Raw genomic sequence first — 14384 nt, 5'->3', positions numbered from 1 at the left:
TGAAAAATAATTTCGTTTTCAAGCCCTGTAATTCATATTGTTACCCAGTTTTTTTGTGACAGGTACTTAACAAGAGTGTAATAACCACCATCAAAAGCCCTACAAAACAATCCCACCCACCCCCACACCCCTTTATGAACCTTGGAACCCTGGCTGGCAATATTGCCCATCCAGTGTCAGCAGCCCAAAGGCTTGCTGTTGCTTCCCCTTTTGACTTATACAGTCCTGCCAAAATGACTTATATGTAATATGTAATTGTGTATGTAATAATGATAATAACAATATGTTCTCATACTATTCAAATAATAATATCCATAATGTGTCAAATATTCATGTATCCTACGTTTCATACAGCTGGGGTCAAACTGACCCCAAAGAACATCAATGTACAACATATTTGTACAGGACATTGAAAACAAATTATTGTACAAATGTCATGCTAACTCTGTTGTACCTTTCAACTGAGGAAAAGTCATGAAACATGAAGCAAAAAAAAAAAAGTGAACCATATATTTTATGATGTTAAACGTTGCTTGGGGTCAAATTGACCCCAAGGATAACATGAGGGTTAAAACGAATGTGTTGATAATAATAACTTTAATAACTTGTGTTGTTTTTTGTCATCTCTATGTCTAGAAAGAGACAACACAGTTTGTGTTTTTTCTAACACATTTGTGTATAATGCCCATAATGAGTAACCGTAAATGTAGACATAAATCAAAAAAGTGGGAGACAGTTAAAAGCAGACAAAACATTTATTCATAGACACCCAGCAGAAATAAACCAGCCACCTGAAAAAGGTCTTCCTGATATACACTTTTTGATTGGCAGTGTCAAATAAGGCAAAGGGCTTGAGACCATGACTTTGTACACTTTTGCACCTACGATAGATAATACATTCACTTGTTACCTTACATAGTTTTGATATATCTTTAGTGCATTGACAGTTACTCCCAAAACAACCCCACAAACGAGAACGCAGGTAGGGGATTAGCATTTATGTAGATTTATGCAACACCCAACCCAAAGATTTAAGCCAAAAACCCGGCGCTCCACAGAATCCTCAGACTTTTTTTTTCTGAAGGGGGAAGGGGGGTGGCAAAGCCAACACACTACATCACTAGAATCTGATATATACTGTATTTGTCTCTGTAATATATTCCTTCATTATATGTACTTTATTATATATTTACTCTCTCTCATTCAAAAATATACTTAAATATGAAAATAACGGAAAATAGAATGTAGATAATGTGCATTTGTTTGTCCTTGGTAATGTAGAAAATAAATAGTGCTACTTGTGTGCCCTGCACGTACATGTGCCCTGCACATTAGTGAATAACACGTCTGTAGACTGTCTGACGTGTACTGGCACAACTTCAAGAACTTACAGATGCAGAAAAAGGGGGTGATATCACATTAAGACCTAACTTTTGGAACTGCCAAATCACCTGATTTTGAGCAAGACACAAACTGGCTACTCTGTTAATGCAAAGTCATTACGTTTTTGTGTCTTACACTGCAATTCAAATCTTTGCTAAACAACTGACTAGGCTTATTTGACATTGACCCCTTACTATCTCAACAAGATAGTGTTTGCATGATACGTCTTGTTGATACGTATCAACAGAATTCACAGAAGTCTACTATAGATGTACAACCATTTTGTTACCGAGTTACATTCAAAGAATACAAGTTTATCTTCCTGGCCTGGTGGCAGGTGATTGTGGGATAGCAACAAATGGTGGATTTTGGACTAGACAGACAAAGGATGGCTGGATCAGACTGAACTGCAACTGGTTAGGAAAATAGATTCCTGCTAAACCTAGCACTGTGCTAAACTATGCTACTAGTGAATTATCAAACGTGATCGTTTTGGAAGCTGTGTCCTTTCCTTTGGTCTACCAATAGACTGCAGCCACAACTTGTTACTTGTTTACAGCATTAAATACATTCTCAAACTGGCCTTTTCCTCAAGTACTTAATACTGTTTTCCAGACTACACACGTGGGGGATTAAGAAATAACTATATTCCAGCTGCAGCATCAACAAATATGGTGATAGCATACAGTATGTATGTACACTGCAGTAGTGGATTGTTCGGAGGGCGATGCTGGCAGTGGTGTTAGCACGTCAGCGCTCCGGTCTGCCTCAGCCTGCTCTGAGCTCTTGGCTCTGATCTCGTGCTGGAGAGGAGAGCCCTCGCACCGGATCATGTGCCACAAGCCAAAGACTGTTGAGACGCACAAAGCTCAAAGTCCTTCGTTCTGAACGTGGAGAGCTTCTCTCATGTCTGGGCTGTTGGCCAGCTGGGCCAGCTCTCTCTCTCTTTCTCATACTCTCTCTATCTGCCTGTCGTCCTCTCTCTCTCTCTCTCATACTCTCTCTGTCTGCCTGTCGTCCTATCTCTCTCTCTCTCTCTCTTTCTCATACTCTCTCTGTCTGCCTGTCGTCCTATCTCTCTCTCTCGGGTGATTTAAGAAGCAGAGAGGGATGAAAGCAGATCACCACAGCCATATAGACGACTTGGATAGGTAAGATTAGAATAAAACCTGCTGTGAGGGATTCTCTTTTGTTCTCTCTCTCCATCATCCTCTTCTCTTTTGATCACTCTTCTCATTTTCTCACTGTTTCCTGCCACCACTGTCTTCCTCACACTCTTTCACTCATGCACTCACGTCCTCTAATGAATTGATAAAGCTGCAGCCATGGTACGCTGAGGTCTCCTTGTCTATTTGTGTATGTCTCCGTCTATCCTCTCTATCTACCTCTATCTTTCCGAGGTGATGTAAGTGGTGGCCCACTGTGGTCTGACTGAGAGGCGTACTGTCCGAAACCAGCATGTCCTACCATCGCTTTACAGGGACATTGAATCAAGGGAAAGAGAATAGGTCAACAACTGAATGAGCGAACGGTCAGGTCAGAGTACATTTAAAGTGAAACTTCAAATTAATGAAATGTTTAGTGAGGAAAACAAGAAATACACACACAACCTCACAAACATACATACACTCATACAAAGATTTGATTAAGCTCAAAACCATCATCCCCATTAACCCATCATAGAAATACATATAAAAATAGAATATAATATATATAGTTTTCTGAATGCCCTTTTTCACCAAAATAGTTGTCAGTAAAGGCTTTGTGACAGTGTTTTTTTTCCCAGGTGTGTATTTGCTAAAGGGTACAATGGTGGATTACCTACACTATGTGTGGTGGTGGTGTGGGGGGTGATGGATTGGGGATATGCTTTACTCCTAAAATTCCCCACAGGCCAACCGACTCCGGTATTCATCGGATCCAGGCCAGCTCTGTGAGCTGCCTCTCGGGGGTCCTTACGGTCCCCTTTCAGTTTCTTTGGAGTAGCAGGGTATCAACTGAATTGTGTCATTCTGGCTGCATGTGTCTAAATGGTAAGAGGTTCTACCTTAAATGGGAACTGAAGAGAAGACAAGAGATGGGAAGAGAGATCATGTTTCAGACCTGGTGAGATTTAAGCAGCAGTCTCGACATCTCTCCATCAGAGAGTAAAGACAGCAATTGGTTAGTTATTGTTAGTTAGTCTTACTCTTGTAGTTTGCGTAGTTTGAATTGACAGTGTTGCGTAACACTGCTCCTTGCAGCTTAAAATGATATAATGTCAGAGAAATAGTTAGGAGAGGGTATGCAGATCTGACAGGGAAAGGATTAAGTAATGGACAATATTTTTAGTACAACTCATGGAAGGGCTTAGAGTAATTAAACATTTGGTAGTCCATATAGTAGAAGTCATAGACTCGTTGCAAGTCAGCGGCATTGAGCTGTGCAAAGTACCGCTGCATTATTTTTAAGGAAGTTCTCTCCGCTGAGGGGTTCCTGTCCTTGAAGGTGGGGAAGGTGAGGTTTGCTGGTGCCCCTATCCGGTGGAGCACGAAGTTGACCTCCTCCCCCATGGTCTCGAACTTCCCGATAAAGTCATAGTCCACCAGGCAGGGGTGGCACAAGTGGTTGGCAGGCGTCCAGTGGATGTCCATACCCACGGGCTTGTGCACATCCAGCAGGTACTGCATGAATTCGGGGAACGTCACGCCGCTGCCAGTGCGCAGAGCCTCCTTGGAGGCGTTGACACGGTAACGGTTGATGATTGGCCGTCCAAACACCGGGTGGTAGTAGTTGTTGGGGCTCTCAAACTTGTCCCGGTAGGCCGAGACCAGTCTCTCCAGGGGCTCCCTCACGAACAGCACTTTGGTGTAGTTCCGTAGGCGGTAAGCAATCCCTTCCCGGTTGTAGCTGTCCAGTTGCCGGATGTGGTTGCCGTAGTGGACGGCGTTGTGCTTGATCCCTGTGACATTGTTAGCGATGCCTGCTAGGACCATCAGGACCCGTTTCCAGTTGGAGCAGCCCGCCTTGGGCACCTCACAGTACAGGATCTTATGCTTGTCTTCCACAAATATGCGGGAGACTCGCTGTGGCGTGATGTTCTGCGGGATCTTGGTCTTGTACTTGGCGCACACCTCTCTGACCCAGCGGCGCCGCGCCTCCAGGACACGGGAGGTCTCCAAGCTGCTCTGGCTGGAGGAAGGATCAGCGGAGGAGGAGGAAGAGGAGTCGGAGGAGGATAAAGGAGGAAGGAAGGAAGCTTTGCCCTGGGATCGCATCACAGGGTTGGTCTTCAAGAGCTTTCTGTGGCGTTTGGTCACCTGAGAAGAGTCTGCGTCGTGGCTGGGCGGCCCCGGGGAGACAGGCTCAAACGCAGGGAACTGCATCGGCGGGATGGGACTCTTAAGGCCCTCATTGCTCTGAAAGACATGACAACAATTTCCAGTGTAAACACCAGGATGAACTGAAACACATTAACTGCATTAACCGCAATAAAGTTGGTTCTATATTGGACGTTGGATGTATTTGACACATTCAAAAAATCCATTTAGCACTGGCTACGAGGGACACATTTGTGTCAAACCAATTTTGATATGTTTATACGAGATCTGAACATATCACACAAAGCTTCTTTAAAATAATACTAAAAAAGCTATTTGTGATCTTATATATAATTTAAAATGTGAGGATGAGGACGATAAACGTGGAAACACGTTGCACTTTTAAGGGAAAGTAAAATACATGTTTTCAGACCCATTATTAATCATCATTATTGAACCTATATTGTGCACCATACCCCGAGAGTAGCCTATGTGGTGTGTCAACCTCCTCACCTAAACTACCCAGACTACTTGGTTTTGGTTATGGTTACGCTTTTGTCCAAAGCGATTGCTTATTACTTCCCTGCTGAAAAAAAACAGCTAGAAACCAGCTTACGGTGGGTTTCCACACAGCGAAACACCTCGCGATTTTCGGCCAGCGATATTTCGCCTCGGGGGCGTGACGGCGAAACCGCTAACCTTTTGACTGCAGTGTCTAGCCAGAGGTGACAAGGGAGCTAATTAGGCTAATCAGCTAATTCAAACGTTTAAGTACTTAATGAAGATATCCAGGGGTCTTTATGCCTCAACTAAGTTGATGTTGCCTACAAACAACAATTCATGTTCATAGAAACAACAAGGTCAATAAGACATAATATATTTCATACCTGTGTTGCAGCATGTACTGTAGCCTAGCTGTCTAGCTAGGTTTACAATGCAATCCAATGTCCTAAAATACTAGCATTTCGCCTGTCAGCTAGCTAAAAAGACAGAGTGCTTAAACTAACATATATAGTGGTCTATTTAGTGGTGTATGTGCTCTGACTAAGTTCGTGTGGCATATAAACCACAATTCGTGTTGATACAAGTGCCAATGTTCGTGTAGAAACATTTTAATCACATACAAATGTTCGTGTTACAGCTCAGGTAGTCTCCGCCATCTTGGTCAGACTTTTTTGTAACTCCCGCCTCCAAACACAAAGACGCGGACCTGATTGGTTCTCGAATGGTCCTCATTTAAATAAAGTTAAACTTTGGCCAACTTTGTTTCGCCTGCCTCGGCGATGCGCTTTCATTTCGCCCAACCAGGGCGAATTTCGTCTCCATTCAACCTCAATGAGAGTGACGCGAAATTTCGGTGTGTGGAAACACACCGTTATGCTGGTAGCTAGTTTTAGCTGGTATTAGCTGGTCTTTGCTGGTTTTCTTCCAGCTCTTGCTGGTCTTTGCTGGTGTAGCTGGTTGGGCCACCAGCTGGACATGCTGGCGTGACCAACTGAGGAAGCTGGTCATGCTGGTGTGACCAGCCTGTCTTGTGGGATACAGCTGGTGTAAGATGGTCATGCTGGTTTGCTAGAATGACCAACATAAGCTGGCAGGGCCAGTTAAACCAGCAACATAGACCACCAACACCAACTAAAATGACCAGCTTGAGGTGGTACGACAACTAAAACCAGTTAAATTACCATTGTAAACTGGGCAAAGCAGCTGAAGGTATGTTTTCGCAAGAGATTTGCTGGTCAAGCTAGTCAACCATCATAGGGTGGTCAAACAAGCTGGTCAACCAGCAAACCACCTTTAGCTGGTCAGGCTGTTTTTTTCAGCAGGGTTACTATCATTACTCCGGTACGAACAAGATCCACCCAGGCCATGTTCATGCGTGAGGGTCATGTTTGAACACTGGAGTCCACGTGAGATCCGGGCCTAATACAAATACACATATGTTATCTTGGCAGTTATGTTACAGTAAATAAATGTTTAAAAGTGAATGTTGACTTTAGGCTCCATGGTAGGCTGCCATGAGGAGACCAGCACTATGGCCTACTGAACGAGACCGAATGTAACCATGGCTACCGCTCAAGTCTAATGTAATCAAGCAGTGTCTTGGTTCTCGGCAAGTTTGAGTTATTAACCAAGCCTTGTTTCTAGTGCATCTTAGATGCTTGTGTTCATGGCAATTCACACATTATCAATGGGAAAGTACATCACACACTTATCTTTAGGCTGTGTTAAGTTATGTTTAGAAGTGAATTTTGCCTGTAGGCTGATTACGAGGAGACCGGCAATAGGCTTCTGAGTGAGACCATAACCGTGGCTACTGCATGAGTCTAATGTAATCAAACGGGTGTCTAGTTTCTCAGCAAGTTTGAGTTATCAACCGATCGCAGAAGCCTTTATTTCTAATGCATCTTACATGATTGTGTACATGGAAATTCATAGGCTACATTACTGGGGAAAGTAGGCTATTATATCACATACAAACAGCCTACACATCATAAATCCCCCTGCGGGCACGCCAACCATGCAGTGACCGAATCTATTAACTCGGTAGGCCAACCAACGACTGTCTGATTGAACCGACTTACGTAAAAGAGGTGGTTGTCCCATCATTATATTGTCTGGATGTCATGTCTGAAAGTGGCTTATTGGCTGTCGATCGGCCACCATGTCCAAGTCCCAAACCAATAGCACGAGGACTTTCCTACAGTATATATAACTGAAACTGATTGACTGGTCAAGACATGGTCAGGAGTTCTGCAGGGAGAATTTTTAGCTGCAGAGACAGTTTATGGATTCATGGTACTGTGAGCGTATCTAAAAAATATCCGAAAATTTAATTAGAGATTTAGTATTAATGTAAATCTACCGAGATTGCAATAAGTGTCGCTAAATGAATGTAATGTAATAGCCTACATACAGTATTTCGCACTGATCAGCAAAATATCTGTGAACAAAGTTTCCAACCCAAATTATGTTGCAAAAAATGGTCCAATGCATAAGTATCAGTGCAAGCTACGGTACAACTATGATGTACATAATACATACATTACACTGTATTCATACTGTGTATTTTCAACAATTTGTTGAAAATGAAATCTATCTTGTCTTTTGTGGCATATGGATTGGGGTAGCTTATTATTATCAGGAAGAGAAAGCTGTGTGCATAAAAAGAGCACCCATTCATTAGACAGGAAATGTCTGTCCCTGCCTTAATGGCATTAAAGGACTCCAGTCTAAGAACAAACAAGAGTCTTTTTTGGATAATAATGAGAGTAAACTTTCATTAGGGACCAAAACAACATTAATCAATCGTGGTCACAATGGCGGCGAGCGGAGAAAGAATGTAGGCACTGACCGTCTTTTTATTCGTTTGTTCTGTACACTTACAAAGTTCAAATACTTCTAGTTGTCTGCAGGGACCCTCCACCGTATCACAAAAGTGTAGTGATATTTTGCATCCTCGTCCACAGCAACATGTGCCACTAAGTGTGCCATAGGATTACGGTATCTCCTTTGCCCTTTACTGTACTATTTGGTAACCATATGCAGGCCTATGTTGTCTCATGTTTATCTGTAATTGCTGTGCAGAATGCCTAGGCAACGCAATGAAGGTTTCTTTCACATTGGACCAGTTTGCCAGTTTGAACAGATCCATGATGCCTGAAGACCTTTAGAACAGCATTTTAGAACAATATTTCTAAAAGCCAGAGACAGAGGGTGGCCTCTCATATCCTTGGTTTAAGGCTCATTTTTTTAGATGAGCAACTTGTAGACATATCAGTTAAGGAACTATGTTTGAAATATTCCTTATTGATTCCACTTAGTTGAAGGATCAATATAATGAAATCAGATACCTGGTCCAGAGCATCAATAATTTTCACAGACCAGAAAAGTTGCTTTCTGGTGTCTCTATGTGTTTACTGACAGTGTTCTTAAACTGGTCACTTGATGGCGCTGTTCTACTAGTCAGTGTACATTAACAGCAACTTCCTTCCTGCTGTATGCTCTCTTACTGTGCAGCGAAACTGCACCGGGCTTCCGATTTAACTGCACTATGATGCATTATACATCTCCCGAAAACATACTACACCATTTCCCACATCAGACTTCTTAATACGTCCTGATTGTCATATGAAGTTGCCTAGTGGCAAAGCGTGGGTAACCCTACTCGATGTCATTAGGAATCATCATGGAGTGCTAAAGCCACTGGATTGAATATAATCGTAATTTCACTATTAATAAAATGATTAGGCCTGTTATGGGACAGGGCTCATTTGACTTGTAATTGGACGACGCAGATGTGGAATGTCTCCCAGGCCACGTTGGGAGGAGGCTTCGGTGGAGGCAATGATTCTCTGAATGGCTGCTTCTCTCTTTCTCTCTCTCTCTCTCTCTCTCTCTCTCTCTCTCTCACACACACACACACACACACACACACACACACACACACAAATACAGAAACACACACACAAACTCAGATACATACTAATATTGCCTATGCATGCCCATCTGGACCCACAGTTGCAGGTACAGTGTCACACACCCTTACATGCACAATCACACATGCACAGACTTCACAGACTGAGACATATGCATGCGATAAAAAAGCCACACACTCACACATCAACACATCAACAGTCACAGATCTATGCATGCACACACACACACACACACACACTATTGATGATCATAGAAGAGGCAGGAGCACTGTGAGGTCACACCTAAATAAACTAGCCCAGGCATGCGGAACATAACAAGCAGTCTGACTACTATTAATAGTACACACGCGCACACACACACACCTTACCCTCTACGTAAGCATGTACATTCATATTCCCACATGGACACAGTTATAAGAGTGTGTATGCTTGCATACAGATGACTCCTGACTCATCTACACAAACACAAACACCACTCTCCATCTCCTACAGACCAACATGCTGACTGAAACACAGATCGACACACAATCTCTCTCGCTCTCTCTCTCTCTCTCTCACTGATACAGTACACACACACACACACACACACACAGTCATACAGTACTCACTCACAATCCCACACTCTCTCCCTACACAAACTCTCTCTCTCTCTCTGTCAGACACAGACACACACACACACACACACACACATACACACACACACGCACACAGTTTCCCTCTCCAGAGCAACCCTGCGAGCACTGAAGCGTAAAGCTGAAACCAGCTAAGATCCCACAGGATTGCAGCCCCCCCTCCCACCCTCTACCCTCCCCCCCCCCCAGCCCCCCCGCGTCTGATGCTCTGAGAGATACAGGCCCTGCTGCCTCGCGTACACCTGCCTCGGTGCCAGAATGCCGGCGATGTTGTCGGGGAGTTGCTACTCGCCGCTCACTGTTCGCCGCTAACTGGTTGCAGGAAAGAAGTTGTCAACCGAGGTCTAACAAGGTCTATCCGGCATATCCACAAATTTGAGCCTTTTGCCCCAAGTAGTATAAAATAATACTGTATGGTTGAGATATGTGTGAGATAATTGTATGGTACTGTATGTGTGAGATAATGGTGTCATATTGTTTATTAAACTAATATCACATAAAATACATTTAATGGAATAGTGGTCACTTGATTCTGGATTTTCAACTGTGTTTTTCTCAAAAGTGCATGTGGAGTTTGTCAATCCTCAGATGATACATCAGCCTGTGGTCTCACTAATGGGGAACAGGCTCAGCAGTGTGCAAAGACAACTCACCCCTCTCACCTCCCGCGTGGTGTCACTCAACTTCCCTTCTGGAGAGACAGAAAGAGGTGGAGAGGGAGGGATGAAGGGAGGGAGGGAGGGAGGGAGGGAAGGTAAAAAAGAGAAAAAGGAATGTATTACTAATGAGTATACATTTACAAACAGAGCTACAACATCAACATCTTTGGCAGAGTCAAAGAACATTAAGGAGAAATGGTTTGTTGAAGGACCCTCGCGCCAGGTGTTATTTCATTACACGGAGGATGAGAATGGCAGACAATGAAGTCACAGCCTGATAGAGAGTTCTGGGAAATGGAGTCTTAGGCTCAACTGCTGGTTGTGTTTTGGTGATGGGATTGGCCCAGAGAGACAGCAGCATTGAGTTAATGTGTGTGCCCTAAACAGGGTAGGCCAAGGTAGGTCTGCATGTTGTTATGAGTGTGTGTGCGTGTGTGTTATTTATTAATGTACAATTTGTGCATGTACAGTATGTAAGTGGATGGACATGTGAGTGCAAGTCTCTTATGAGTTTGTGTCTGTTATTCTTGTGTGTGTGTGTGTGTGTGCGTGTGTGTGTGTACTGTGTGTGTGTGTGTGCGTGTGGACGAACGGACGTGTCCACCCCCGTGAGACCGGGCCGAGCCAATGCCGCCTGGCTGAGGGGTAATCAGGCGGACAGCTCACCCGGCCTCTCCTCTCCTGTGATGGCCACGGCCAGACACCTCCGCCTGAGTGGCCTGTCACTTCCAATCTCAAGCAGGAAGTGATGGGGACCCACTGAGATAAAAGGGAAGAGGAGGGGATTGGGGAGGGGGCGCAGGTGTACCCCCCCCCCTCTTCCACCCGCACACATCAGTCCTCCCCCTCCCAACACCCCACCTGCCCCCTTCCATCACCACCCCAATTCTATCTTCCATCCTCAGCTCCTTAAATGATGAGATCCGAGGCCCCATCTAATACGGTCGCCATATTGAGTTTGAAGAGGGGCGGACAGCACGGAACGCGGCGTTTGTATTAGTATGCATCTGAGATGAGAGCCGGCGCGCACAGACTCTTTGCTTGTGTCTCTGACTGTCTGCATTCTCAAAAACAACAGAGAGAGTGAAAACAGAGGGAAGGAGCGAGAGACAGAGGGAGGGATAGAGAGATGGAGAGATAAACAGATAAACAGCAAGCAGTGGGAAAATGGCAGAGGTTGAGAGTAACTAAGAAACAATAAGACAGAAAATTTGCTTGATTTACAGAGCCAGAGAGAACAAGCAAGAAATAGCTAATGGGAGTGAGAGCAACACACACAGACAAAGGAATGAAAGAATGACAAAGAGAGAGAGAGTAAGACAGAGAGAAAGAGAGAGAGAGTAAGACAGAGAGAGAAAGAGAGCCAGAGGCCTGTGACCCACATTCTGACATGTTGTAATCTTGTCCAGGTGCTTAAGGGCTCATTGATCCCAGCTCCTCTCCGAAGCCGAGCACAGAGTCGGAAACTCCTGGCCTCGTGTGTCGCTTTGCGTTTGGGAAAATGAAGTCTGGGAATATTCAGCTTGACGCAGCGCACCGTACCGCACCGCACCATGCCCGGTGTTCCCACGTAAACTCCTTCACAGCCGCTCAAGCATTAGCCACTGAGGCCTCACAGCTAATGGAGAGTGCCTACGGTGCCTGAGCAAATGCACATTCCAGCCCACAGCACTCCTTTACAGTATACACCAAGAGCCAAGGCTGCCACTGAGTAGAAGCCAGCCTCTAGTGCTGGAGATTGGGGCGTGCATAGCAGTGCAAAGTGCATCTGTGTTACCAGCATGGCTAAAAGAGAGGCGGTGCATGCGTTGATGGACAAAGTTTAATTGGAACATCAAGAGATGTCATTACAGTTCCTCTCATTAAAGCTCTTCTGAGTATCCGTGAAAAAGGTGGAGGTTGGATGTTTTTCTGAAGTTTTTGACAGCACAATGCTGTAATAATGTGTTAATCATTTGAAATAGCATTTTTTAACACCAGCGAGAAGCTGCGGTAGAATGTTTTTAGAAAGATTTAGGGTTGTGGAAATATATGCAGAGGCTGTTGAGAAGTGTGTAAAGCTCAACTGACGCTTACAGTGATATAAGTGTCCCAATGACTGAACAGTACATTAGAAATGCATTTTTGAGTGCCACTTACAGTACTTTACTTAATTTTGCCTGATGATCTAACGTTTTGGAGATTTAAAGTTGGGATGTTGTGTGAGCATAAAATCAAGTAATTTGATATTGAACTTAGATAGTTACTCAGATAGTTTTCAAAATCTAGTTATGAACACTACAAAATTGAATGAATAAAATTATATTTGGCCGAAGGTCTATTTAGAGACTCTTTCAGCATGCATATAGAGTGCATAGCATCTGGTGGCTTAGGGGAGTTCACAGGCCCACCGTCTGCCACTGACCACTGGGACACGAATGTCCAAGGAACCTCGAGGGCTTCAGGACCTGGGGGATCTTGCTAACACTGGGGCAGATGCCCAGAGAAGGTTTCAGAAGCCAAGTACAACTACAGTGGGAGGAAAACAGAGGTGTGTGTGTGTGTCTCTCTCTCTCTTTCTCTCTCTGTGTTTTTCTTTCAGAAGGTTGAGCTCCTGACCTTTGTGTGCTAGCATCACAATTAAGCTGAGCTATAGGTACACAAGGTTAGCCAGTCCTAGATCAATGTGTCCTTAACATGGTCAACATGATCATTATGGCTCCTCAGTTCCCTTCTACACATAAACAGGAATGTGGGAATACTTCTCTTAGGAACAAAGAGGCTCGAGACTCTGCTATAATTATTGCTGTACGGAGATGGTAATTGCTCAATAATGTCTAATAAATACGTATAAAACTAAAGTCGTTATTATCAGTGCACTGTATAATTTAATTACTTTTGTATTTATGTGCATTTACATCTAGTTTGACTGTGTGTTAGAGTCTTGGGAAAAATTTCTGTTTTTTTTTTTGCCTTGCGTGCTGTACGGACAACTCTCAGAGAATGTAAATAATTACTCTGAGTCATTCTTTGTTTTATTGCAATTTCACACCCAGTCAATTCTGCGTGAGCAAAAATGTTAATTCTATTGATTTTGGTTTTGTCACAGACTAAGGCTGTTACATGGGTTGTTAAATTGGACACTGCTACACAACTCTTGTGAAATGGCCCAATGAGGCTTGAACAATGCCCCAGAGTGAGATGATGGCCATATATTAAGTCCATTTTATCTTTTATTTTATTTTTTCCCACTTAAATAGCATTTAACCACAATCACTGCTCAACCATTTAGTCTTACGTAATATGGAATTAGAAGCCTGTTAAAGGGACACCAGGCAAGCCTGATGCTTTTTCTCTACGAAACTCCCCCTCGCTCGGTCTGAAGCTCTTTTCCTTTTCTTTGCGTCTTCCGTCAAGGGTTTTCGCTTTTGTTTTGCCTTGGGCAGCACTAACCTTCAGGCTAACCAAGGTCTCCTGTCACGCCATGCCGATGCATATTCATGCGTCACCCATAAACGTTATCGCTGAAGTCTTGCAAGCACACACCCTGCCCTGCATCATTAGTCGACCTGTTATTGCCTTCTCCCCTTTAGGAGACCTTGGGACAAAAGTGTTTGATGCTAAAACTGCACATGAAACACACACACACAAACACAAGCACACACACACACACGTCCTTTTTCACACCATCTCTCCGTGGGCACAGAGGCAGACAGGAGAGTAGGACAGAAACAACTGGACATAATGAGGTTGTTAAAAGAGGCGCTGGCAGACAGAATTCTGAGGGGGGGGGGGGGGGGGCTCTCTTTTTTCACCCCCATCCCCAGAGAGAACTGACCAAAAGTGACCCCTCCCAGCCCACCTCACCTCACTCTCTCTCTCTCTCACACACACACACAGACATGGGCAAAGACAGACACAGACACACACACCTTTCATGTTGCTAGACATGCGGTGAGGCGATCTTCACTGCACAGCCAGAGTGCCCTCATT

General features: G+C 44.1%; 1 protein-coding gene across 4 annotated transcripts in view; it reads right to left on the bottom strand.

Annotated features, from left to right (window-relative positions):
• Nucleotides 1-736: 736 nt before the first annotated feature.
• Nucleotides 737-14384, bottom strand: part of LOC121681419 (carbohydrate sulfotransferase 8-like) — a 231310-nt gene continuing 217662 nt past the window's right edge. For all 4 annotated transcript variants that reach the window (XM_042061156.1, XM_042061155.1, XM_042061154.1 and 1 more), the window contains 2 exons: nucleotides 10407-10444; nucleotides 737-4781 (listed from right to left, as the gene is read on the bottom strand). In XM_042061156.1, coding sequence (XP_041917090.1) covers nucleotides 3711-4781; nucleotides 10407-10444 — 1109 coding nt within the window. In that variant the 3' untranslated portion in view covers nucleotides 737-3710. The remainder of the gene's footprint in view (nucleotides 4782-10406; nucleotides 10445-14384) is intronic.

This window comes from Alosa sapidissima, chromosome 14 (assembly GCF_018492685.1).
Source record: "Alosa sapidissima isolate fAloSap1 chromosome 14, fAloSap1.pri, whole genome shotgun sequence".
Taxonomy (NCBI): domain Eukaryota; kingdom Metazoa; phylum Chordata; class Actinopteri; order Clupeiformes; family Clupeidae; genus Alosa; species Alosa sapidissima.
Note: the sequence above shows the minus strand (reverse complement) of the source record. Positions and strands in the feature narration are given on the sequence as shown.